The 25,151-nt window shown below is 42.8% G+C and overlaps 1 protein-coding gene across 2 annotated transcripts in view; it reads left to right on the top strand.

Annotated features, from left to right (window-relative positions):
- The window catches only part of CARNMT1 (carnosine N-methyltransferase 1), a 340,569-nt gene that overhangs the window by 215,800 nt on the left and 99,618 nt on the right, over positions 1 to 25,151 (top strand). The window contains exons 5-7 of one of the 2 annotated variants that reach the window (XM_069229170.1): positions 4,064 to 4,242; positions 17,406 to 17,519; positions 24,368 to 24,409. In XM_069229170.1, coding sequence (XP_069085271.1) covers positions 4,064 to 4,242; positions 17,406 to 17,519; positions 24,368 to 24,409 — 335 coding nt within the window. The remainder of the gene's footprint in view (positions 1 to 4,063; positions 4,243 to 17,405; positions 17,520 to 24,367; positions 24,410 to 25,151) is intronic. The other variant, XM_069229159.1, reaches the window with a different exon arrangement.

The following is a 25,151-nucleotide window of genomic DNA, read 5'->3' as shown; positions in this document are numbered from 1 at the left end:
GATCTATATATACCAAAGAGATTTATAAAGTGTGCTACTCACCTGTGAGGGTCTCAAGGCGCTTGGGGGGGGGGGGGGGGCGGGGGGGGGGAGGGAAAGGGGCTGGGAGGTTCACTGTTCGAAAAGCCAGGTTTTGAGGCCCTTCCTGAAAAGAAGTAGGTTTTGGGTCTTGCGAAGGTGGGTTGTGAGGGCGTTCCAGGTTTTGGGTGCAAGGTAGGAGAAGGATCTGCCCCCGGTGGTGGTGTGTTTGATGCGGGGGACAGAGGCGAGAGAGAGGTCAGCTGAGCGGACGTTTCGTGTGGGGGTGTGGAAGGTGACTCTCGTTGAGGTAGGCAGGGCCTGTGTTGTGGAGTGATTTGTGTGCGAGGATGAGGATCTTGAAGGTGATCCTTTTGTCAATGGGGAGCCAGTGGAGGGATTTGAGGTGTGGAGAGATGTGTTCGTGTCGGCGGAGGTCGAGGATGAGTCGTGCTGCTGAGTTCTAGATGCGTGTAGTTTGCGCTTGAGTTTTAGAGTGGTGCCGGCGTAGAGGGCGTTTCCGTAATCAAGCCTGCTGCTGATGTGTGCGTGAGTGACAGTTTTTCTGGTCTCTGTGGGGATCCATTTGAATGTTTTTCAGTATACGGAGTGTGTCGAAGCATGAGGAGGTGAGAGCGTTGATTTGTTGGGTCATCGAGAGGGAGGAGTCTAGGATGATGCTGAGGTTGCGTGCGTGGTTGGCGGGGGTGGGTGCAGGGCCTAGCGTGGTGGGCCACCATGAGGGGTCCCAGGTGTTTTTGTGTGGGCCAAAGAGGATTATTTCGGTTTTGCTTGAGTTGAGTTTCAGGTGATTGGCTGTCATATATATATCACTTTTGTCAATATGTGTGTGGTTTCCCTGGGGGAAAAGGGTCTGACTTGTCTAGTGGCAGTTTTAGTGCCATAAAGAAGCGCAGAAGGTTTATATGCCTACTGCAAAGAGCAAATCTGTATTTTATGTAAATAGCTGAGTACATTAGCAAAGTCTATGGAGAGATGAAGGGCACTTTTGCTGGGGGGTAATGAGGGATTCCGAGGAGGAGGGAGTGGGAGCACCAATAATGATTGTTGGACTGGGCGCAGGAGGTGCTAAAGACTGTGACGAATGGTATGTGACAAGGTGTTTTTTGAGTGTCTTGAAAGTACGTGCTGATTGAGGGAAGAAGCGCAGGTAAGGTGGCCTCTACTGTTGCACGTATCTCACACACCATCGATTTTGTGACTGTCTACGTAGGCTAGTGTTTTAGAGCAACAGTTTAGCCAATAGCAGAGATGGCATCTTGATGGATGACTGCTGCCTGCACTCGGGTTTAGTTCAGCCCCAAATTCCACCACCCAAATCATATTGTGGAGACATCAAAATTATCCATGGCAAAACAAACTGGTTTTGTAAGGCAGGCACCTGTGTTTTTGGTCCTGGATTCGGCGGCCATATAGAGAAACACACTAAACCCAAACATTTCTGGAAACTAGACATTCGGGGGAGTCCACAGAGGTGTGACTTGTGTGACTTCCCCAAAGTTTTCTTACCCAGAATACCCTGCAAAGCTGAAATGTTGAAAAAAAACTCAATTTTTCTCGCATTTCTGTCACACAAACTACAGGAATATGCTGGGATCCACAATATTCCTACCACCCAGTGACTCCTCACCTGTCCTGATAAAAACACTACCCCACTTGAGTGCCTACACCTAGTGCCTGTGTCAGGAATGGATCACCCCAGGGTCAACAGCTGCCTCACGTAAGGACCAACATTGACCGTTGTGTGATCTATTCCTGTCGCAGGCACCAGGCCTAACCACACAAGTGAGGTATCATTTTTATCAGGAGACTTGGGGGGACGCTGGGTGGAAGGAAATTTGTGGCTCCTCTCAGATTCCAGAACTTTCTGTCACCGAAATGTGGTCAGAGCCCCGCGAGTCACCCCATCTTGGATTCCCCTAGGTCTCTAGTTTTCAAAAATGTACAGGTTTGGTAGGTTTCCCTAGGTGCCGGCTGAGCTAGAGGCCAAAATCTACAGGTAGGCACTTTGCAAAAACCAGCTCTGTTTTCTGTGATGTGTCCACGTTGTGTTTTGGGGCATTTCCTGTCGCGGTCGCTAGGCCTACCCACACAAGTGAGGTATCATTTTTATCGGGAGACTTGGGGGGACGCTGGGTGGAAGGAAATTTGAGGCTCCTCTCAGATTCCAGAACTTTCTGTCACCGAAATGTGAGGAAAACTTGTTTTTTTAGCCACTTTTTGAGGTTTGCAAAGGATTCTGGGTAACAGAACCTGGTCAGAGCCCCGCGAGTCACCCCATCTTGGATTCCCCTAGGTCTCTAGTTTTCAAAAATGTACAGGTTTGGTAGGTTTCCCTATGTGCCGGCTGAGCTAGAGGCCATAATCTACAGGTAGGCACTTTGCAAAAAAACAGCTCTGTATTTTGTGAAAAAAATGGGATGTGTCCACGTTGTGTTTTGGGGCATTTCCTGTCGCGGGCGCTAGGCCTACCCACACAAGTGAGGTATCATTTTTTTCGGGAGACTTGGGGGAACATAGAATAGCAAAACAAGTGTTATTGCCCCTTATCTTTCTCTACATTTTTTCCTTCCAAATATAAGAGAGTGTGTAAAAAAGACGTCTATTTGAGAAATGCCCTGCAATTCACATGCTAGTATGGGCACCTCGGAATTCAAAGATGTGCAAATAACCACTGCTCCTCAAAACCTTATCTTGATCCCATTTTGGAAATGCAAAGGTTTTCTTGATACCTCTTTTTCACTCCTCATATTTCAGCAAATGAATTGCTGTATACCCAGTATAGAATGAAAACCAACTGCAGGGTGCACCTCATTTATTGGCTCTGGGTACCTAGGGTTCTTGATGAACCTATAAGCCCTTTATATCCCCGCAACCAGAAGAGTCCAGCAGACAAAACGGTATATTGCTTTCAGAAATCTGACATCGCAGGAAAAAGTTACAGAGTAAAACATAAAGAAAAATGGCTGTTGTTTTCAGCTCAATTTCAATATTTTTTTATTTCAGCTGTTATTTTCTGTAGGAAAACCTTGTAGGATCTACACAAATGACCCCTTGCTGAATTCAGAATTTTGTCTAGTTTTCAGAAATGTTTAGCTTTCCGGGATCCAGCATTGGTTTCACACCCATTCCTGTCACTAACTGGAAGGAGGTTGAAAGCACCAAAAATAGTAAAAATGGGGTATGTCCCAGTAAAATGCCAAATTTGTGTTGGAAAATGTGGTTTTCTGATTCAAGTCTGCCCGTTCCTGAAAGGTGGGAAGATAGTGATTTCAGCTCCAGAAACCCTTTGTTGATGGCATTTTCAGGGAAAAAACCACAAGCCTTCTTCGGCGGCCCTTTTTTCCCATTTTTTTGGAAAAAACTAAATTTTCACTGTATTTTGGCTATTTTCTTGGTCTCCTCCAGGGTAAACCTCAAACTCTGGGTACCATTAGAATCCCTAGGATGTTGGAAAAAAAGGACGCAAATTTGGCATGGTTAGCTTATGTGGACAAAAAGTTATGAAGCCCTAAGCGCGAACTACCCCAAATAGCCAAAAAAGGGCTCAGCACTGGGGGGGAAAAGGCCCAGCAGCTAAGGGGTTAATCTGTTCGGTTATTTGGGTTGTAGGCACAAGCAACATTTCCTAAAGGAGCTAAAATGAGAGAACAAAATGTCTCACCCTTTTACTTAACTCTTTATCTGTATTGTGTTTTTGTTTTTTTTTGTTTTTTTTACCCTGGCATGCATCTGCAAAATTTGCATGCTAGAACTTTGCGCACTACACCAGGCGATTGGTAAATTGGTTCCAGATTCGTCCATGGTGTTCAAAACCAAAAATGCATTTTTTTGTTGAAATTGTGGCTGAACCATGACTACAGTGGCTACTGCCAAATTTATATATACACCATTACAGTGCCATGTTTTGTTTTTGGCATGTTTTAGCAAATTTCTTATGAACTTGTGCCAGTATGGTGAGAAAGCTATTCTCATCCCTGTGCGTAAGATGAGGCAAGTAATGGAATCAGTTCTGTTTTTGCAGATGCTGTCAAGTCAATGCTTTTAAACTTTATCCATGGATACATCAGTTCAGCAACAATCGCAAGTCTGCGGATCAAATAAGGCCAGTATATTTTCCTGATGTAAATCCACATAGCCTTCCTTCAAATGCTAACTTCTCAATGACAGCTGGAGATTTTCAAGAGATCTACACCGAATGTAGTAAGTAGCATAGCTTTTGAGCTGCTTTGTAAATGCTTAATCCACATTATCCCGGTTCCACTTAATATACTAAAATGATCTCCAGATTTCAGTTGTTTCAGCCAAGTTGACTGGACTCTGGTACTATGTTTCTTCAGCATTGGAATCTTTGTGGCTTTGCATGATTTGTTCAGAATTATCTGTTAGGCTGAGAACATGCTGTATATTTAAAGTATTAATGTCATTTTGGTAGCCCTTCCGGTTATTGACCCTTTTTTACTTTTACCCCATTTCTCGAGTTGTTGGAGCTCTTTTTAAGCCTCCAATCATTTTGCATCCATCTGTAATTATAATCTATGGGCCATCTCTGAATTAAATTATTTATCATAAACCAGCATAGAATTGGATTTGCCCAGTGGACCAGCTGTTTGACACAATTATTTTTTTTAATTCAAAATACACCTTATTGTAATGCAATCGGCTAAACTTCTTTTTACAAAAAGATTCCAGTTTAAAGAAAACCTTCACAAACGTTTTACATTTGAGGCCTATCTAAGATTAGACTCTCCTTTCATAAGCAGCACACAAGAAGCATGCCCTGCAATATGATTGTGCATTTTGTGTACTGTTTTTGCTCTTTAATCAATGTATTTCAAATTGCATCGCAAAGCTCCTTTCTTTATAGGAAACAACAAAGTATCTTTAATTTTAGGTATTAATACCTACTAGGACAAAAATATAAATTCTTTGTCATAAACCATTTCTCTATGAAATTTAGTTTTCTTTGGCCCTATATGTTGCACCTGACTGCCCTATTTGTTTGCAGATCCGATTGTTAAAGTGGATGCCTGTACACTGACCGACTGCTTTGTCGTCTAAACCATGGCAGTCCCACATTTAAGGAGCGATCGGCCCTGCAAACCTGCTGAAATTAGTTAAATTTGTTATTATTGTGTGAGGAAAGCACATGAGTAGAAATTCAAATCTGATTCGGAATATATATCCAGTTATTTAAAAACAATGTCTGCATCACTGTTATTATGACAGAGGGCCATCTTTCTCTATTGCCTTTCAGACTGCTTTGTTCATGGCATTTATTTCCATCCCTTTTAGCTTGTGTATACTATATCTGAAGTAATTGTCAGAATCACCCTAATACGGTTAACTATACTATGGGTAGAAATGTATTCATTATTTTTATATTACCTTTGATATTGCAGAAAAGAAGCAACCAAATGCAGTTAAGTATAGCTAGGCCTTGTCTTAAAAGGACTTGTCCAGCTTGAACTGCCGAACTTACCTTTTGTGATCAACCATCTGTGTCTTGATCTTTTTTAGTTTAGGCCACTGTCTACTTAATATCTCCTAGTGCTCATCAAAGCAATGGAATACAATTATGTACAAGCCACTTTAGCAGTACAGACATTGTTGTATTTGCAAATACCAGTAAATATGCCTAACACCACATGCACGACGGTACTATTAAAAAAAACAAATGGGGTCAAACACGACTTGCCAGTGAAAGCCCTTATTTCACACCCACAGATAACATGGTGATAGATGGACTTGCAATCTCCTCATATGCCCCACCAAGGAATCCACAAATAAAGTTGTTTAGGTGGGCAGAAGAAACTAGGTTAGTAGAACTTGGATTTCTCCTTGTGACATATCACTGCAGCTTTTGCTGCTCGGTTCATAATGAGCAATAGTGAGACAATTTAGGTGAATTTGTAGAACTGCTGCCTCCAGGTGCTGGAGAGGAATTCCTGTTTTGAATGTTGGAGGGAAATTAAGCAGACCCACATTGGAATGTTAACCTGGGCATTGTGGACACTGCAGCATAAGTCATAGACCTGTCTTTGTACACATAACTTCTAACATGTTTAAGTACTCAGTCACGGCACATTGATATTCAGGATAAATGTAGATTTGAATTTAGATGATATAACCATATTTTGCATGGCTATTGTTGTGTTTTTTGTAAAAGTGGAGTTGAGGCAACAGAAATGTTCATGCCACGAAGCAGTGTTTACACCTCTTAACAAACCATTAAAATGAGTAAGATAAGAACACATTGCAATCCTAAGGGTGTAAACAGCTGCGAGTAAAAAAATAAAATAAAAAAAAAATTAACTCTGAAAACAAACCAACTCGGTCTTCTGCAACAACAGCCAAAGGTTTGAAAAAGTCAGCCTTTCTTAATTTTTGGAATGCTGAAGCCTCCCTTTAATATCCATGCATATGCATTCCCAGTGGGATGGAGAACAGTCTTTTTTCTTAGTCAGCTGGCAGTTATACCCCATTAACAATTGGTGCTGAGCATAGTCCAAGAGGGCTATGCTCCAAACTTCCCTTAGAACTTTTATTCATGTTCTCTAAAGATTTCATACGTCGTCACCAGAACAGTAATTTTAAAAGCTTTCTCCCTGAGCTGTTGTTCTGATTTCAAAATACGAGAACAATGGCTGTTCCTAGCCGATTGATGTGAAAAAGTGTCTCCTGGATGTTTTACACATACGGATTAAAATTTTAGGGACCATGGAGATGAGACAAGCTGAAATTTGTGGATCCAAGTGGTGGCCTATTTTTATAAACCAGTCAAGGAAACCCATACTCCTTGTAAGGTTTCTGTTGGAAGTCACTGCTGTCAATGCAGATGCCTAGACTTTCACCTAATGTCTGCTTATAGTGTGATAATGCATACCCCCATCCATCTCCCCATGTTATACCTTCGAGATAGGCACCCTTTGCCTTACGTGGACGAGTTGCTGATTAAAGCAGAAGCTAGGACTTTGTATGATTTCCAACACTCAAATATTTTCGGTCAATCAAAACCAATTCCAGCTAATGTCCTCACAAAAGATTTATTGTGTATGAGCAATAATGTATACTACTTTGTGCTTAGCTTTTCCACCTCTATTAAGAGTTGTCACCATAGGACGAATAATTCAGCATTTTTTTCTGTAAATTCAATGGGATGGTTCTAGTCTCTGTTGTGAATGAAATCCTTGCTCTGGTCTCTTTCACATGATTGTGTATAATGAGTTGTTAGAAATGGGGTTTCTGGTTGGCTAGGGTATGCACTTCAGACCTCGAAAAATCATAAAAATGTTACTAGACCTGCAGTTCGAGTAACTTGAGTAATCTACTCGACCTAACTGTAATGTACTTGACCTGTAAACAGGTCTCAAATTGTGTGATCCTAGGCAAATAGTTTAGAGTCGCCTTTTTCTTTATTCTCACATATGATTACACCTTCAAATGAGCTCAGCATTTCTTCAATACTGAGAAACCTCTTTTGTTTAAGTAGACTAAAGCTTGCTGCATACATCACAAGAATATAGCCCACATATAGGGGACACAGGCTCATGAATTACTTTTTGTTTACTAATAGCATTGCCATCAGTGCAGGAGTGTTTCGCAGTTTGTCTAAACACTCACTTTTAATAAATATATTACTAAACCATGATGTGGTAGCATACTGTTAACTACACACAGTAAATTGCCAAGAAATGTCCAAACACCTTTCTCTAACTTGCAGTTTGACTGATAAAACTATATAGGGTAATAACAATCTGTGAAAACTGGGTTTCAGAAAAAATATCCTTTGCATATCAACGCCTTAAGTGTATGTTTGTTTTCATCCTATCCTGTTTTTTCTCCCCACAGAAATAAAAAAAAAATGGGCTTTCTCAACTAGAAAAATATATTTTGCAATGTTTGTACACTTGACTTGGCGACTTAAATGTTGTCTGTTAGGAAAAACCGGACACCCTATAGCCTTTTATTTCATACTCTAAACAGCAGGTCAGACAGTTCACCTTACAAAATCCTGGAACTCTGCATTCGGAAGGAAAATTAATTTAAAGACAAACTGACTTTTGACCTCTATCTGTGAACAAAGAGCAACTGTGACATACAAGATTTAAAAGCGTCTTTTATTGCTCCTCAACTTTCTGACTGAACATAACCTCTGTTCTTTGTCAACTCGCTAGAAGGGGCGAGTAAGTCTTAAAAATAGTTCTACCTGATCAAATATGACTTGCCATAGCGAGTGGTCGAGTAGTTTTTCGAGTCCTGCATCTCAGCCAGTCAGAACCCACCACTCTAGTAGGGTGAGGGATTTACACACCCAAAATAACCCCTGCTCACTACTTGGTAGCTTGGTACGAGCAGTCAGGCTTATCCCAGATGCAACGTGTAAAGCGTATTATCAACACACGTGACACAGTATATACACCACAGAAGAAACACAACGGCAAGTTATGTTAAAATAAACTGTATTCCATAAACCATCATAAGACGAAATGCAACATGTCAGTAATACCCTGCTACACAAGCAGTTGTCAGAACATCACACAGGTTTCTAGTAGTCTGCGACAATGAGCAGTAGTCAGGTAAACATATAGGTTACTGGTAGTCTGCAACACAAGCAGTAGTCAGGTTATCATTATCACCAGAAATGCACATGGCGTAATAAACACATTATCGTAGATGTCCAGACACCATCATAAATGCACATAGAATGAAACATTGCCCAACAGGCAGCTCATTATTATCACCATAATAAATAGGCATAGGTCATAAAATTCTTCCTCATGTGTGGCAATCACAGTAACACACATGTACATATGGCCTATTTCCCCATACACAAACACTACCCCCTTCATGCAGGTCATGCCGATCCTGAAATATGGTTGTTGTCATAGCCATTATAAATCGGGGCATGAAACCCTCTCAACGAGTGGCGGAACATGTACCAAGGGCCCGAAGCACCTTATGGATGAATGCCGCAGCATGTCGCCACTTCTTACAGAAGTTATATGGTGCTAAAAGTAATGCACACACCCAGCACATGAGCTCTGGTGCTCCTATCACCATAATTACGGTAAAGACGAGGCTTGGCCAGGACGGGACCTCCATTGAGGATTTTCTTCCCGTCCTGCGAGCCGTCCTGAAAAAGTGCCCCCAAATGTATGTCCAAGGAGATATGGGGGGGTCTCACGCACCTACTCCGTCAGCGGGGAGACCACTCCTGATCTCCCCGTGTGCAGGCAGGGTGGCTGCCCACAAGTATGCAGCACAGCTATTAGGGATCCGGGTGGTGAGGGCGATGGGCCCCACACCTTCCTTCTCAGCGGGCAGACCTCTCCCCGCGTAGAATGCAGGTCTTGTGCAGAGGACCTGCGGACCATCTGCGACCTTGGTTGGCAGCTAGGCTCCCTCCTAGGCCCTGGTCTCCAGAGGTGGCACTGCCTTCCTGGAGCAGCATACCAGGAGCCCTCCAGGGTCTCCCAGGCTACCACCTCTTCTCCCCACAGAGTGCAGCGGCCCTTGGACAGCTTCAAGTAGGTGTGTCCGCAAGCCAGCGGCTCTGTATCCTCCGACCAAGTCGCGGCTGTGAGAATCCATAGAAGTCAGTGCCTGCCCGTTCCCTGGGGCACTAAAAAGAACGCGTCTCGTGCTGAATTGAGAGGTCGCTGGCGGCTCCTCTTGACTTCTCTTGCTTCGGGGAGTGAGGGGGGCAGACGGGCACGGCAGATGGGTCCTTTGCACAGTCAGGCAGTCCCTCTGGCAGAGGTTCGGCCCCCAGTCCAAAAGTGCTCTAAAAATGTGGGCGACCTGTACATATACTCATTTTGGCAGCCTCCAGAAAAAGGGGTGAGGGGGGTTCCAAAGAGCCCTTACTGGTTCCAGGAATGTCCCTTCTCTCCTCCAGCACTGGCTCCAGACTTCATTTGGGCTGGGGGTGGGGGGTAAACGAGCCCTTTGTGTGAGGCCAGGGCACAGCATTTTCAGATGCTTGTGTGCCCGCCCCTACTTCTCCCAGCCCTGGAAGACCATTCAGCATGCAGATGCTGTCACTCTGTCCCAGACGTGGATTGGAGGCAAGCTGCAAAACACCAGAGTCATAAGCACAGAGAAATGTTTATCTATAATGATAATAAAAAATCCACCTACACCACTAAGCAGCATTTCTCATTACCATGCCAACCATACCAAACATACCTATGCTACCACTCATTCATCAGACAATGCCACTTCTACATATGTTAGGACATTTTGAATACAATGCTATAAGAGAGGCAGCGCTCACAGTAGTGAGAAACTACATGGGCTGTTTGTCACTACTAGGACATGTAGTACATAAAGACATGCCATACCTTTTACATGCACAGCACTCTGCCCACAGGGCTACCTGGGGCCTACCCTAGGAGTGACTTTATATGTAGTAAAAGGGGAGTTCCAGGTCTGACAAGTAAATTTAGATGCTAGGTCCCTTTGGCAGTAAACTGCACACACAGACTCTGGGGTAGCAGACCTGAGACAGATTTGAAAAACTACTTCTGTGGGTGGCGCAAGCTGCGCTGCAGGCATACTAGAAGCATTTAATTTACAGGCCCTGGGTATAAGGATACCGCTATACTAGGGACTTACAGGTAAGTTAAATGTGCCAGTCAGGTGTAAGCCAATCATACAGAGTTTAGAAGCGAGAGCACATGCACTTTAGCACTTATCAGCAGTGGTAAAGTGCCCAGAGTCCTAGAGCCAACAAAAAGAGGTCAGAAAAATAGGAGGAGGAAGGCAAAAAGTCTGGTGATGACCCTGCTAAAATGCCAGGTCCAACAGTAAAGATCCCGAAGGAGGCTAGGAAGTTGAGCATTTAGAAGTGCTGTACAGATAAGTAGATTAGATACACTCACTGGGACAGTGACCGTGAAAAGCTAGAAACAATGGCAGAGTACGGTATGGTGCTAACATACCTCACTCACAGCAGTCTGACCTACACCACAAAAAGTCCACTTGGCTACCATAGTTCCATATACCAAAGAACGACAGGGAAGAGTCTCTTCACACTAGCGGTGTGGAAGCAAGTCCTGGAAGAATCAAAGTGGGTGATGCCATCAAGAGCAGTACCCACACCAAAGTGTAACTTGAGCACAATACTAATGCAACTAATGACAAAACCATTTGAACCCATGGCCAAGATGGAGTTGAAGTTCTTAACATTAAAAACAGCATTCCTAATAGTGATCACATAACTTTACAGAGTCTGTGAGAAAAAGTCGTTTTATGAGCAGGCTGTCAATTTCTACAAAAAAGTAGTATCGCAATTCCACATCGGTAAAACCATCCATCTACTAGCTTTTTTCCAGGATCAAAAGTCGAAAGAGCACTACACACCCATGATGTGCGAAGGGCACTCTCTTCCTGCAAGAGACAAAACTAGTTTGAAAAGGGAATCAACTCTTCACCTCTGCCAGGTCAAGCAAAGGTATGCTGATAGAGAACGGAACAATTGCACGATGGATTGTGGAAACTATTCAAATCTGCTACACAAAAACAAAGAAAACTTTACCTGCATGTCCCAGGGCATAGTCACCCAGAAAGAAGGCTGCACGTCTAGCGTTATTGGCAAACATGTCCATTAGCGTCATCAGTATAACACTGATATGGTCATCCAAACACAGCTTCCCCAAACACTACTGTGTGGACTTCCAGGTAAACAGAGAAGCACATGTGAGACTGAGATAACACTTGCCAATTCAACTACATTTCAACCCATGAAGGAGCCAAATAACACTAGGTAATCAGATGCACAGCATGTAAATCCAGAAAAGCATTTATGCTGCAAAACGAAACTGTTACTTAACAGTTGGAGCAGTTTTGCTGCCTGAAGAGTTTTCTGGATTCACATGCGACCCACTCTCCTCTCCCAGGCACAGGGAAAAGCAAACAGTTGAGGTGGACTACACTTCAAAGTGAGAAAAGTTTCAACTGACAAGAGCCTCAGGAGAAAAAAATCTGAAGATGGTGACCATTTTTTCTAGGACACCGTCTGACACAACTCAGGGGATGTACTCAACACAGAATGGTGGTGGTGGTGGAGCCCCACACACACAAACAAAAAATAAAAAGAATAAAGACAAGACCTGATTCCAGATCGAACCACTAGATGCCAGAATAGATGCACAGCATGTGAATGCAGAAAACTCTTGATGTTGTAAAACTACTCCTACTGGTAAGTAACCATTTCATAATGCTTACAATGCTCAGTATAAAAAGCATTGAATGCTTTCTACATTATCAGTAGGGATCTGAAAGCCACAAGTTTGAATCCTAGTGTGGCAATTTCTTCCTTCCAAGTTCTGTAAATTAACTTGGGTAATAGTAGTGTTATTTGTAACACTTAGAAATGAAAGAAGTGTGGTGTACAATACTGCATTTAAGTGGGTTATTTTAAGTCATAAAATTCTCTTGATTTTAGCCTTCAAACTCGTAATGACCACAAATGTGCAAGAGGCTGCCTCCCCAGGGGACTATGTAGAACATTTTTAATTTACCAATTTTTAGAGATGTAAGCCACATGAAGCTAAGTGACAGTTTCCTGTGTGTCAACATTTTTTGACATTAGACTTGTCCTACAATTAATATGTATTTCTTCTCCATTTGGGACAAGTCTACATCACTGGCTTTCCAAAGGCCTGTTTCCATCATATGCATTTTTTCCTGCAGCAGCATGACACAGTCTGCTTGCTTTTTGCAAGCATTACATTGTGTATAAAGCTTATCGAACAAGATGTTACTTCCAGGCAGGAGGTTCCTTGCAGTATATTTGCTAACTGTATCTTTGCCCTCCTTCCATCATTTGAGCTATGGAATCTGATTCACAACCTGTTATAAAGGTGAAAGGCAAGGACAACCTTGTAGAGGAATTACTATGATGGTTTAATGATACAGAGACAATCTTCTCATTGAGTATGTGCCATGCTTTAAAGTTGTTTCTTTGGAATGACTTAGGAATAGGGTGGTGAAATTTAGAGCTGTATAGATGGGGATAAGGCTTGTTGTGCCTATGAAGGTCGCACACAGGAGATCAACTTTCAATGCTGTAACATTTTGTTCACGCATGTGATGTTGTAGATACTCATGCTCTGCATACTCCTGCCGTCTAGTATTGGGTTGAACTCTTGCAAGTTTTACTTTGGGACACATGTTTCGAGTCACAAGATGTTCTGTGACTCATCCCTTCTGGGCATCGAATCGATCTTCGATAGTCTTTTTTTTTTCTGACATCTGGTTTGACATATACCATGAGGGCTCGGAGTTTGTTTTCAACACTTATTTTTTGGCCCACAAAATCACTTTTCAACATTGACATACTGGAAAAACCAACTCTTGATGAGACGGCCTTTCAACACGCTACGTCATCATTGGACAGATGCTGAACTCCCCAACACACCAGGGGTGCCTCTGTATCCCGCATATTCTACTTCAGAGCGGCAAATGCAGAGCAAAAAGGTATGATGGTACTGACAGTCTTTCAATATTGACCCCAGTTCAACTTTAAATATCCGTAGTCCGCTCATCACAACTTCTGCACACTGTGTCTTTTTCCTCACTATAGTGATGACTCTTATGAATCCTTCCTCACCTTCTGCTCGAAGAAGTCCCTAAGATACCGAAGGGAAAGGAGCAAGGTGCTTCAATAGACTTCCGGCAAGATTCTGGACATTTTCAGAGATGAGGACCCTTTCTTCACTGAAGAAGGGTAGGAGGCCACCCATTTTGCAATCCCAGTCACCTTTCTCATTGGTCATTACTAGTTCTAATTGTAGGAGATGCAGGGACTTGTAAAACATCTCCCAGAAGAGTACAGGAAAAGGAAGGAGGAGTTAGTGTCCAGGGCCAAGACCATGTCCAGTGACACCATTAGTTGTCTCCAGAATGGCAGTACAGTGCTCGACCCCAAGGACTCCTATATTCTGCCCTGTCCACTGCATGCACCTTTAATTTGTGGTAAGTGAACATCACTACCTTTTCAAAGTACTTCCTTTCCGGGTGACTACATCTCAAAGGGTGTTCACAAAGTGCCTAGTAGTTGTGTTCACCCACCTGTGAAGGGGCATGCACTCATGTCTTCCACAGTGTCAATAATTAGCTGATTAAGAGCAGCAGCAATCAGTAATGCATAGCCCACACTCAAGCAGCGATTTCTCTGTTCCACAGCTTGAGATTCACCATATTTGCCACTAAGTCCACTCTCCAACCTCAAATGATCCAACTCTTCCGGGATCCCTGTTGAATGCATTTATGGTGACTGCCAAAAAACAAGAGGGCAATAGCATTCCAGTGGCTTATGCCTCTTTTCCAGTTGTCGATTCAGGCAGAACTGTGATGCCCCTTCTATGGATAATGGCATCATGCATCTCTATTGTACCCCCATGCAGGCTCCATATGTGGTCTCTACAAGAGTGTTTCACTGGACAGTAGTCACAGGCGGAGGGTCACTAGGAAGATCGTATTGATAAAGGGCAGCACTCTCCTCTCTACGTTTTACAGGGCAGGCCTTTTGCAGACCCATTTCCACAACTGAGCCATCAGCATGAACACATCTCACACACTGCGGTGCGCAGTTAAGCGGCATGACCTTCCACAGAATGTATGCCTTTCAGTCCGAGGGCTGCCACATTGGGTGGTTCTCCACAACGTACAACTCCTAGAGGAACATCTTCTGGTGGTGTACAGCTGCTTTACAGTCCTGCTCTGAAGGAAACATCGGCAAGTTAACAAGTACAAACTCCACCACAAGCACTTCACCGGTACTTCCAGCTTTTGGGTGCTCCACAAAAAGATCTGTTTACAACCCCTAAAAATGTAAAATGCCCAAACTTCACCTCCAGGTACCCACTTCTTAGTCCATGGACAATATTCAGCCAATGAATTTGTTGTGGATCTTTGCCTATGCTTTTCCTCCTCTCCCACGCCTTATGTAAGTGGTGATGAAGATGAGACCATCATCCCTGACACTCTCTTTGTGTCTCCCTCATAGGCCAGGCAACCTTGGTACTCCATGCTCCTCAAGAAATCAGTCAGGCTAGACTTTCTCATTCAGAGGTGAGGCGATATCGGACACCCAGAACCCAGGCAGCTCAAGCTAGTGATCTGGCACTTGAGGTCTTAGAATTTGGCTGTTTAAACCTCCTCTAGATTGTATGACTGCAGGAAGCACGTAGGCCCCCTACGTAGGCCTGTTGTGCTGCAAAGTGGAAAACGTTTGTTCACTGTTATATTTCCAAACACATGGGCCTCTTGAAGGATAATGTCCAAGACATTATCGGTCCCCTGTTGAAAATTGCAGAAGTTAAGCCTTGCCTATTCCTCAATACACATCTGTCAAAACAGGAAACATTCATCCGTATCCAGGATTCCAGTAGTCAAGGCCTTTATGGAGAGCCTCAAAAGGTTCATACCTCCCAGAACACTCTTCCCCCTTGTGGTACTTTAATATAGCCCTTGCGTGGCACATGGGCCGTCATTTGAGCCTTTGCACTTTTACCCCCTCCATTTCCTTTCCTGGAAGGTAGCCTTCCTTGTGGAATAGCAAGACTGATAGTCGTCGTGTGCATTCAAATCTGCTACCAGAAAGCTACAAGAGTCCTATCTGTCCTGCTCACGGCGCACTCCACCCATAAGAAAAGGACAACCATGGCTTTTTAATAGTGGTCACTTGGTCCAACTCGCATACGTTTACAAGGCGTTATTGTGTGGACATCCAGGCCCACCAACAAGCTGTGGGCCTGGATGGTCTTAAAGACTTTGATCTAAGCATCTACATCTGGCACACTCGAACTACCACTTTACAAGGGTACTGCTTCATAGGCTAGGCAGAGCATGTGTACATACAGCCTCACTTGCTTCAAATGGAAAACACTAACCTGCAAACATCTGTTTGTAGTGTGTGGTGCTGTACACTTGTATTCTCCTGCCCTCCTCCTGGGAAGACTGTTGATTACCAATCTCTTCTACTGTTAACTAGTTGAAAAGTGCACCATGCTACACGCACTCTACACTCAATGCCCATTCTCACTCGCTGTGCGAAAAAGCAGGCTAAGATGGAGTCAGTGCCAATGTACATTGCCCACAAAGAGGAGAGACAGCACATTGTGCACCTCAAAATACTTATTCACAGACAAACATCACAGACAAACAACTTGCAAACGCCAGAGCCCAACACTAGATGGCAAGAGTGAATCTGTAGTAGCACTAAAGACAGATGCTTACTGAGTAATGTTTTCCGCAACCTTGATATTTTTACAATCCTACCTGCTGGCACAGGTGACTCTGGTCCAGATGTGAGTGGGGGGGGAGGGAGACATACAATACCATAATCACTGTGGCATGCACCTTCCTATAGCCATCTTAATTCTTCCTGATGTAAATCTGTGTCCAAAACTATCCATACCTGCCCGTGAAATAAGTAGTGCAGCTAGATTGAACTTCACATGTTTTTATAAGGATTAGGTTGTTAAACAGTAAGGCACAGCAAGTTCATGAGACTGACTGTTTTACGTCTGGCTACAAGTATGCTGTCAGCTCCTTTCTTTCTGATAATGGGAGAGCTAGACTAGAGTATAAAACTGATAGATACACGTCCTCTGTTCAGAACAAACGATTCCAACTTGCACAAACTGTTGGAAACATGCCAGGTGAGAGGATGGTGGATGATGGCTGGATGTGAGAATGGAGGCCGTGTATCAGGCACGTGGAATGCAAAATATATGTGAGGCCACTGTAATTACGTAGTGAGGGGGACCAACTTATTCCTCAGGGTACACTAAATTGTGCAGTAAGAGAAGGTAGAATATTGCAGTGTAACGCTGCATGTTTTGTTTTGGTTGTAATAGTTGATAATTTTGCCATTGTTTGCACAGTCACACTGCCTGGGCATAGATTTCCCCTTATTAGTGCCAGTTTAAAATCCAGATACAGCTATAAGCGATTGATAGATGACCAGTCAACCTTTGTGTAGGGCTTTCCACTGCGCAGGAACACATGTTGCCACATGTTTAGTCATTTTTGATCTGTTTGAGCCAGAAACACATTTTGTTTGTTAAATCTGCAGGTTATGCAGCAGATGATGAATTAAGTCCATAACTATGCAGCGGATGCTGCACAAGTGCATAAATCCAGTAGCCCTGCATAAATGTAGATATTCTTGTTTAGTTTTTTTACTTTTAGTTATTTTTTATTATAATGTAGTAGCAATTCACAATGAACCTTCAGAACCCTTTACCACCACAAGGTGATGGCACTTACCAAACATGATAGTGAGTGAGCGACAGCCTTTGAGGTAAGAATACAGCGGTTATTATGAACATCTCATTTTTATTTTTCAACAGATACTTGGAACTGTATAGCAACCTGCTTCTTCATAGACACAGCACATAATATCATTGACTACATTGAGACAATCTGGAAAATACTCAAACCAGGAGGAATATGGATAAATTTAGGTAAGTCTTGATGTGAATGAAGTACTTTGTATTGGCAAACATCATTCAAAATTGTCGACTACATGACCTACTTAATTAGTAAAGTGTATAATTGCTAGATTTCCACCTAAAAGCACTTATACTGTTATTGTGGTACTTGCTCTTTAAAAGTGTGAAAGTGGTTTGAGCATGTCACCATGAAAATATGCAGGTCATCCAGTTCATAAACGTTTGAATGCATGAACACATTCCACGTTTGCCTTACATGCTTAGGTAATCGTGTTTATTAAAATCTAAGTGGGAATATTTTTATCAGACCTACCTGAATTGCCAGTTACAATTTAGAAAACTAAGTAAACATAAACAAGTGTAAAAATATGAAAAATACATTTTTGAAATAATCCTGAGCTTTTTACGAGCATTGGCAAAGTCAGTAGAACTCGCCTATGCCAGAACTATTAGCTTTGCCAGTGTGTTTTAGCCATGTTGTACACCAGCATGACAAAAGTTGGTGGCGTAAAGGAGAGTTCCGTGGAATGTCATAGAGTGGAATGGCGATGAGTGGAGGAGAGTAGAGTGGCAGAGTGTGTTGTGTATTGGAGTGGCATAGTGTGGAGTCTCATAGTGTGGCAGACACTGGGTTGGCATACAGTAGCATGGACTGGTGTAGAGTGAATTGGCATTGTGTTGCAGAGTATAGTAGCATTCAGTACAGTGGCATTAAACGCAGCTGCATACAGTGCAGCATCAGAAAATGCAGAGGCCTAGATTAGAGTGATGCATAATAGAGGAGAATGTCGCAGAATGTAATGGAGTGGCATGGGCTCGAGTTTAGCAACGCAAAGTGGTGTGAAGTGGTGTAGAGTTGAGTGACGCAGAGGACAGTGGTGCAGAGTTGTCTCGAGTGGCATAGAGTGCAGTGGTGTAGAATAGTGTAGAGTAGCATAGAGTGACGCAGGGTATAGTATAGTTCCGTAAATTGTAATGGAATAGAATGCAGTTGCATAGAGTGAAGTAATGCAGAGTAGGGTGGCGTAGAGTTCAGCGGCATAGAGGTGCAGTTGTGTAGAGTACATTGGCATAGAGTGCAGTGGTTAAGAGTAGTGATGTTCCGCTGTCTGGTAGGCTGCAACCTAAAAATGAACAGTTGATTCAGTTGGCACTTTTGGTAATGTTATTATACGTATATTGGCATTAGCATGTGTTACACCTCTTTGCAGATAATATAATGCCTGTGGCCATATCTAGACATTATGTTATATAAGCAAACTGTTGTAATGCTGTTTTGGTAAATGGAATTTGTGAGAGTATTTAGAACGGTTTTATTAATGACTTGCACAATCCATTTCACTGTATTTCATTAAGGCCTGTGACTGCTTTAGTTTCCTAAATAAGAACCATCTACAGCTAATCCAGTAGGAATGGCTTTTTTTTTGTTGTTTTTTTTTTTTGTTGTATGTTTGTATGATGTATAGATTTGTAGGTGGAAATTTGGGTTGGGATGTGTGTGCATTTGCCACGGGGCCCACAATGAAAAAACGCATAGTTTTTTTTTAAAAAGGTGCCCTCACCCACTAATAAAGGTATGCTTCATCATCGGGCCTGCTTCAGCATCCCTGTTCAAGCCAACTTCAAAGATAGAGCATAAGGGAGTGGGCAACAAAATACACAGATATACATGGGGATCTACGCTGCAGGGAAAAAATATATATAGATATATATATTTAGTTAAAACTACCTCATGGAAGTCCTCCTTTATTTATGGACTCCCTGGATAGGATTAAAATTACTTTTGGTGATGACACAGGGGTATTAGTGCCTCTTCATCCCTCCTGTCTGCTCTCTTGTTGACATGTTTCAACCGTTTCTAATTGCCTCAATGGGTAGTTCGTCCTTCCTCAGGACCAGGAGGAGTCCCATGAGGTAGTTTTATCTAAATATATTTTTTTCTGCAGAGTAGAGTCCGCTGTATATGTGTATATTGTTTTCCCCACTCCCTTATGCTCCATCCTTGGCGTGCATGCACAGGGATGTTAAAGCTGGCCCGATGATGAAGCAAGTCACTACTAGTGAATGAGGCACTTATTAAGAACTATGCGTTTTTACATTGTGTGCCCCCTGATTCAATAAGAGTAGTAGTATTCCTCCTTTTCCTTTTGTGTGTTTAGATATAGATAGGTAAGGAGGGTGGAAAAGAAGTACCCACTCTCTCCCCTTTCTTTTGTGTTGTGGATTAGTTGGTTTACTTCAAAAGCCATTCTGACATCTCCTCGGAAGCAGGACTTGGGGATATAAAACATGCACACTCCAACTGTTGCCAACTGAGTGGTGTAATTTAAAAAGCAATTAACTGCTTTGCAGAGGTGTGTCTCCCTAGGCGTAGCTTACAAGCAGCATTGGTCCATCAATTCTTTTCACTGTATGGGTGTTGCTGGGGTCAAGAACATTAGAAAACTCCAAAATACTCACTGCTAAACTTAATAAAGCAGGTACATGAGACAATGTAACTTCTGCAGGGTGGTAGTTGCACAAATGTTGACACATTCTAACCTACCAATATATTTTACACTATCACTGTGAATTAAAAAATTGGCCATGTTTACCTACCATTGTTTTTTCGATAATAGAATATGATAGTGACAGTGGGAAAAGATGTTTCAAGTTGCTATGCCCAGGTGTTTGAAAGATGACAAAGTAAATTGAGAATATGGAGCAGTCTTCTAAATCATTAATTTGCTGTAAGATAATGCATATTTTCAAAATACTATAATAAATACAACAATGCTATGTTCTTTATCTAAATTTAATGGCCAAGTCATATTTTTTATATATATTTCTTTATTGATAATATGAGATAACAATGCAACAAGGTTACATAAACTGAAAGAAAAACTTCAAACAGAATTTTATTCATTTGGTTAGAGACAGGTCTCTTGTCAGACACATATGCGTGTACAGCTCCATCACACTCCCTCCCTCTTACTGCCGACAACCATCATCACTCGCGATAGTGCCTCTGCATGTTATTGGGAGTTAGTGTTCATAGTGTCCCTAGAATGATACCCCAGTGATCCCTGCACCAGATTCCCATCCAACTTGTGTTAATATTGGAGTAATCGATATTGATGCACACAGTAACACATTCATATACACAAAGTTGCACCCCCATTATTAGATTCCCCTGTTGTGAACTTTCTGTTAACTCTGGCACGAAGATATGTGGTCAGGCAGGCTCTGAGACCTAGGTCTGAGTTTAATGACTCGCAGGTTACAGGTGCGGTGACACGTAGCCGGCAGGCAAATGTGCAAACAAACTTAGATCAACTCCCACGTATAGGCGCAGTGACACTTCAATGGTCCCAGGAGATTGGCCATAATAAAACACAGATGGCCAGAGGGGTGCATGAATTCCCCAAAACACCATCAAGTTAGAGGCCATATGTAGTTAGGAACATTTATCCAAACAGAAAACAGCACATGCAGCGACCACGCGTCCCTCAGAGCGGACATCTGGATACCTCCTCATTGGTCCACATTGTGTCCATGCTAGGTTGAGGCACACATTTGTTATGTGAATTTTATTTATGACTCTGTGACAACTGATCGCATTCTCAAGCAAGAAAGGGATGTTTCTGTTTGCTTCATGGTACTCCGAGAAATGTATAAAACTTCACTGGAAACTGGTGTAGATTGAGAAACAGTCCTCAGATCCCGGTTCTGTATCTGCTCTACCGGCCGAAATGTTTAATTAAACAAACTGTTCCTGTTTTGCCAGGCGCCTCTTGTCTTTTTATTTTTTTTAGGGTGATTTCACATTTTGGCGAGCCAGCCAGGAGCGGATTGGTTCAGACTGCTACCGAAGGAAGAGGACCCCGTCTGGAGGGATTCTCATTCGCGCAGCCAGAAAAGTGAGCAGGTGTTGCAATTGATCGGATGTTCTGCTGAGTCCACGGGGCTGCGGTCCATCCTGAAGCTGTCATCAGAAGGGTAGGAGCCTACATCAGAGCCTTAGTCCTAGCAGTAGGTGTGTGGCAAACTAGGAGAAAAGCATAACCAGCGGAAGTGTGTGACACAGGGTTGATCGATTGGACCGCTGGACGTGACCCAGATGGTATGTATAGGCCCTGGATGTGATATAGGGTCAGCATCTGTTTTAAGAAGTGCCTTTCACTTGGACTGCTGGTTGTGGCACAGATGGTACGCATAGGCTTTGGGTGCAATATAGGGCCCACGCTTTAATTTTACTAGGCTAAACAGGTTTTCTCAGTGCTACCCATTTCTTAAAACGGTATCAGAAAGAAGTGAGAGGGGTGTTCACTTGGACTGCTGCGTGCGACGCATAACCCCTAGGTGTTCCTTAGGGGGTGATTTGGACATTAGAGTTCAAGAATGGTTGGGATCCAGGAGATTAAGCATAGCTTGTGTTTGGCCAAGTAGGGCCTATGGTTTCTAAAGTTATTCCTTTCTCTGCATAAATTGTTATGTTTACCCTGGAGCCGATAACGACAAGATTATCAGGCTCCCTGGGTACAGAGTACTGTGCAGAGCTTCCCCTGGCCACAGGATAGCATGCGCTAGGAGCGGGCCGAAGTATTTCGGACAAGTCCGTCCCCTTTATTTTTTTTTGTGCCTCGTCAGCTTTTCTTCATCCCAGTTGAAATGGTGTTGTTTTGATATTGTAACACTGGTAAATTAATGTAACTCTGGTTGTCTTGTGTTTTGTCAATAAGTTATAATGCTATGAAGACGTTGCTAAATCCTACAAATTGCTATTTGATAACAAAGTAAAGCTTGCTATTTTGATGTGAAATTTCATGCTGTTTGAATAAACTGCACTTTTTCCTACGTTGTGATCCTTCTAATGCATTTGTGTCTGTGTAATATTTATTTTGATGCATCTGAGCATATAACGTTGAGCTAATTAAAACAAATAATCTCTGTGTATATATTTGCCCACTACCAGAGTAGAACTTTATATTCTCTAAAAACAGAAAAGTCAGAAGTGTATAACTTAAGAACCCTAAAAATATAAAGCTAAAAGAGTAACTATCCCCTAAAAAGACTACCCAAATTTGGCATGGATTCACCTCTAAAGCATATGCAAAACAGGTTCCCCACACAAACTAAAAAGCTTAGCAAGTTTTGTCATAAATTACACACACACACACACACACACACACACACACACACACACCTCACTAAGGCACACACGTTCCCCTGGGCAAAAGAAGAAACCTTTGACACCAATAAAATCGAACATACTGGAGCACACATACAAACAAAATACACAGGGCAAAATAAGAACAATAGAGAAGCATAATTAGAATTATGGGCCACCTTTGAGGAAGCCCAGGCTGATTACACCAACCGGACGAACTTCTACTAAATTAAGCATTCACTATATTGAAGTAAAGCATAGTCCAGATGACATGTGGTGGGTCGTACTACAGACATGCCCACATGGAAGCTCAGAGTCCCTCTTTGAGCTAGAACAACGTTGGGTATTTAAACTTGGAACCCACCGTAAGGGTTTAAACGACGACATCCCTTGGATTAATTTTTCCTCTTGAGCTAAAAACAGTATCGTGATAACTTCAATAAAAGGCTCTTTTTCACTTGAGAGGTTCGACACAATCACCTGCCCCCTCTGAGTCTCTCTTTTTCCCCACCATCAGGCTGTATATGTTTTTTAACACTCTTGTGAGAAATATTGATGTCACCCTTGATGTGACCTATTCTTTTTGACAATAGTGAGACTGTTCACCACCCCATTTGCTATGATAGTGACGACATATTGGCTGCAATGGAGGCATTTTTTCAACTTACAACGATAATCATAGATGCATTTCACAGTGTCACAGTACATGCTGAGTATTGGTTACTTTAACCTCGTTTCATTAGGTGCACCCTTTATATTCACGTATTCTTTTGACTATGAACTGCTTCTAATAAGAACCACTCAATCATGGCTGCCGTGCGAGCCACGAAGAGCCTGACAGTAGTCTGTCATCACTGTCGCTAGCACGTAATTGCAGGCCCTGAGACTCGCATACGTTGCTTGGCAACGCACGAGTCGGACGATTTCCGGTTTTGACTCCATTTCAACTCCCCGGGATCGCGTCTCCCTCGTCAGTTCGGGAGCGCGACCCGGGGTAGGAGCAACCGCCGACGGCCGGTCACTATTCTGTGAGTACCCTGCTAGGTATCCTGTGTGGAGTATGAATGTGGACTATATGCAAGCAGTTACGAGGATGACTTACATTTTTAACCCGTTGGGGACTGGGTTTTTCTATGGGCTACCTCCCATTAATCTCAACCTTGTGGCCATTAGTTAGCGATTCGGCTGACCAAATATTTTTGACCTTGAGACTCGGCAATTTCCTTACTCAGAGATCAACACAGGTATCCCTAGTAAAATAAGCTTGTTTGGCTGGATGAAGAAAAATATACCTACTAAACTGTTTTACTGAATGTGAGACAACCATAATTGATGAGTAAGTGGGCAACGTAGTGGGATTGCCTCCCATTTCGTTGTTAACTATGTAATGAGTGGATATCGAATTTACTGTCATTTTTTTAGTAGGTTGACACACATGTTTCCCTGACTCTCACCTGTGTATTACTGTGTTATATATATGTTTTTCTATATGACATGCAGCGTGTTATATGGACCAGGCCTACGGTCTGCGTGATCCCATGAAGCCCTGTCTCTAATTGGGAGGGTAAGCATAAAATGTTTTCTGTACTGTCATGGTGTGCTACTTTTTCACGATCACTGTGTGCTACATTAACCATACACCTGACTATATGGGTTTCTTTTCACATTAATTTGAGCATTATTCATTGACTTGATCTTCATACATTTTCAGGGCGACTAATAGGATTGACATACTGGATCATAATGGACTTATGTAAGTGACTGATTAAAGTTCCTGCTTTAGCTTGTCAGTTGTTATAGGCAAGAGCACTTTGTATGTGGAGAAGCATCATTATATTAGGTCCTGAGGAAGCGTCATTGGATCCATTGTGGACCGGACAGACGCGAAACATGTCGACCCGATTTTTTAGGGGAGTCTTATAGTTCTTGACTACCTATTCATGTGAGAATTGGTCGGACATTATATCGACCCAACTCTCCTGGTAATTGTTTTAATCTTGGCCTGCTCCCTGCACCAATAAAGATTAATTTCTCAGAGAGTTTTTGAGCCAATTTTATTTTTGGTTTAGTTTTCTTGCTCTCCTCTCTTCTCTTTCCTCCCCACTCATTTGGGGGACAGTGAGGCATCATCGAAAAAGAACTCCGGCAAAGAGCCCCCCGAAAGGGTGGTGCCCGTCAGACATTGCAGCGCCAGTCTGACGAGGAGCTGGTCCGATGATGAAGCATGACACCCATTTGGGTGTGTGAGGACTCTTGCTCCTATTGTATAGGATTCCCTATTAAATAGGACCTCCTAGCACTCTCCCTGATTGTTTTGTTTTTGTTTTTTAGGAACAGTGCGTTTCATTGTTAGGAACGGTCTCTGGAGGGTATGCACTGGACCTTCAATTCCTCCGAATCCCATTATATTTTTTGATGATTACACCAACCCACAATCAGAAAGCAAAGGCATCTGCACCTCCCCCACCATATGTAGGTATGAAGGGGCTCTCCCC

This window comes from Pleurodeles waltl, chromosome 1_1, assembly GCF_031143425.1.
Source record: "Pleurodeles waltl isolate 20211129_DDA chromosome 1_1, aPleWal1.hap1.20221129, whole genome shotgun sequence".
In the NCBI taxonomy this organism is placed as follows: Eukaryota; Metazoa; Chordata; class Amphibia; order Caudata; family Salamandridae; genus Pleurodeles; species Pleurodeles waltl.
Note: the sequence above shows the minus strand (reverse complement) of the source record. Positions and strands in the feature narration are given on the sequence as shown.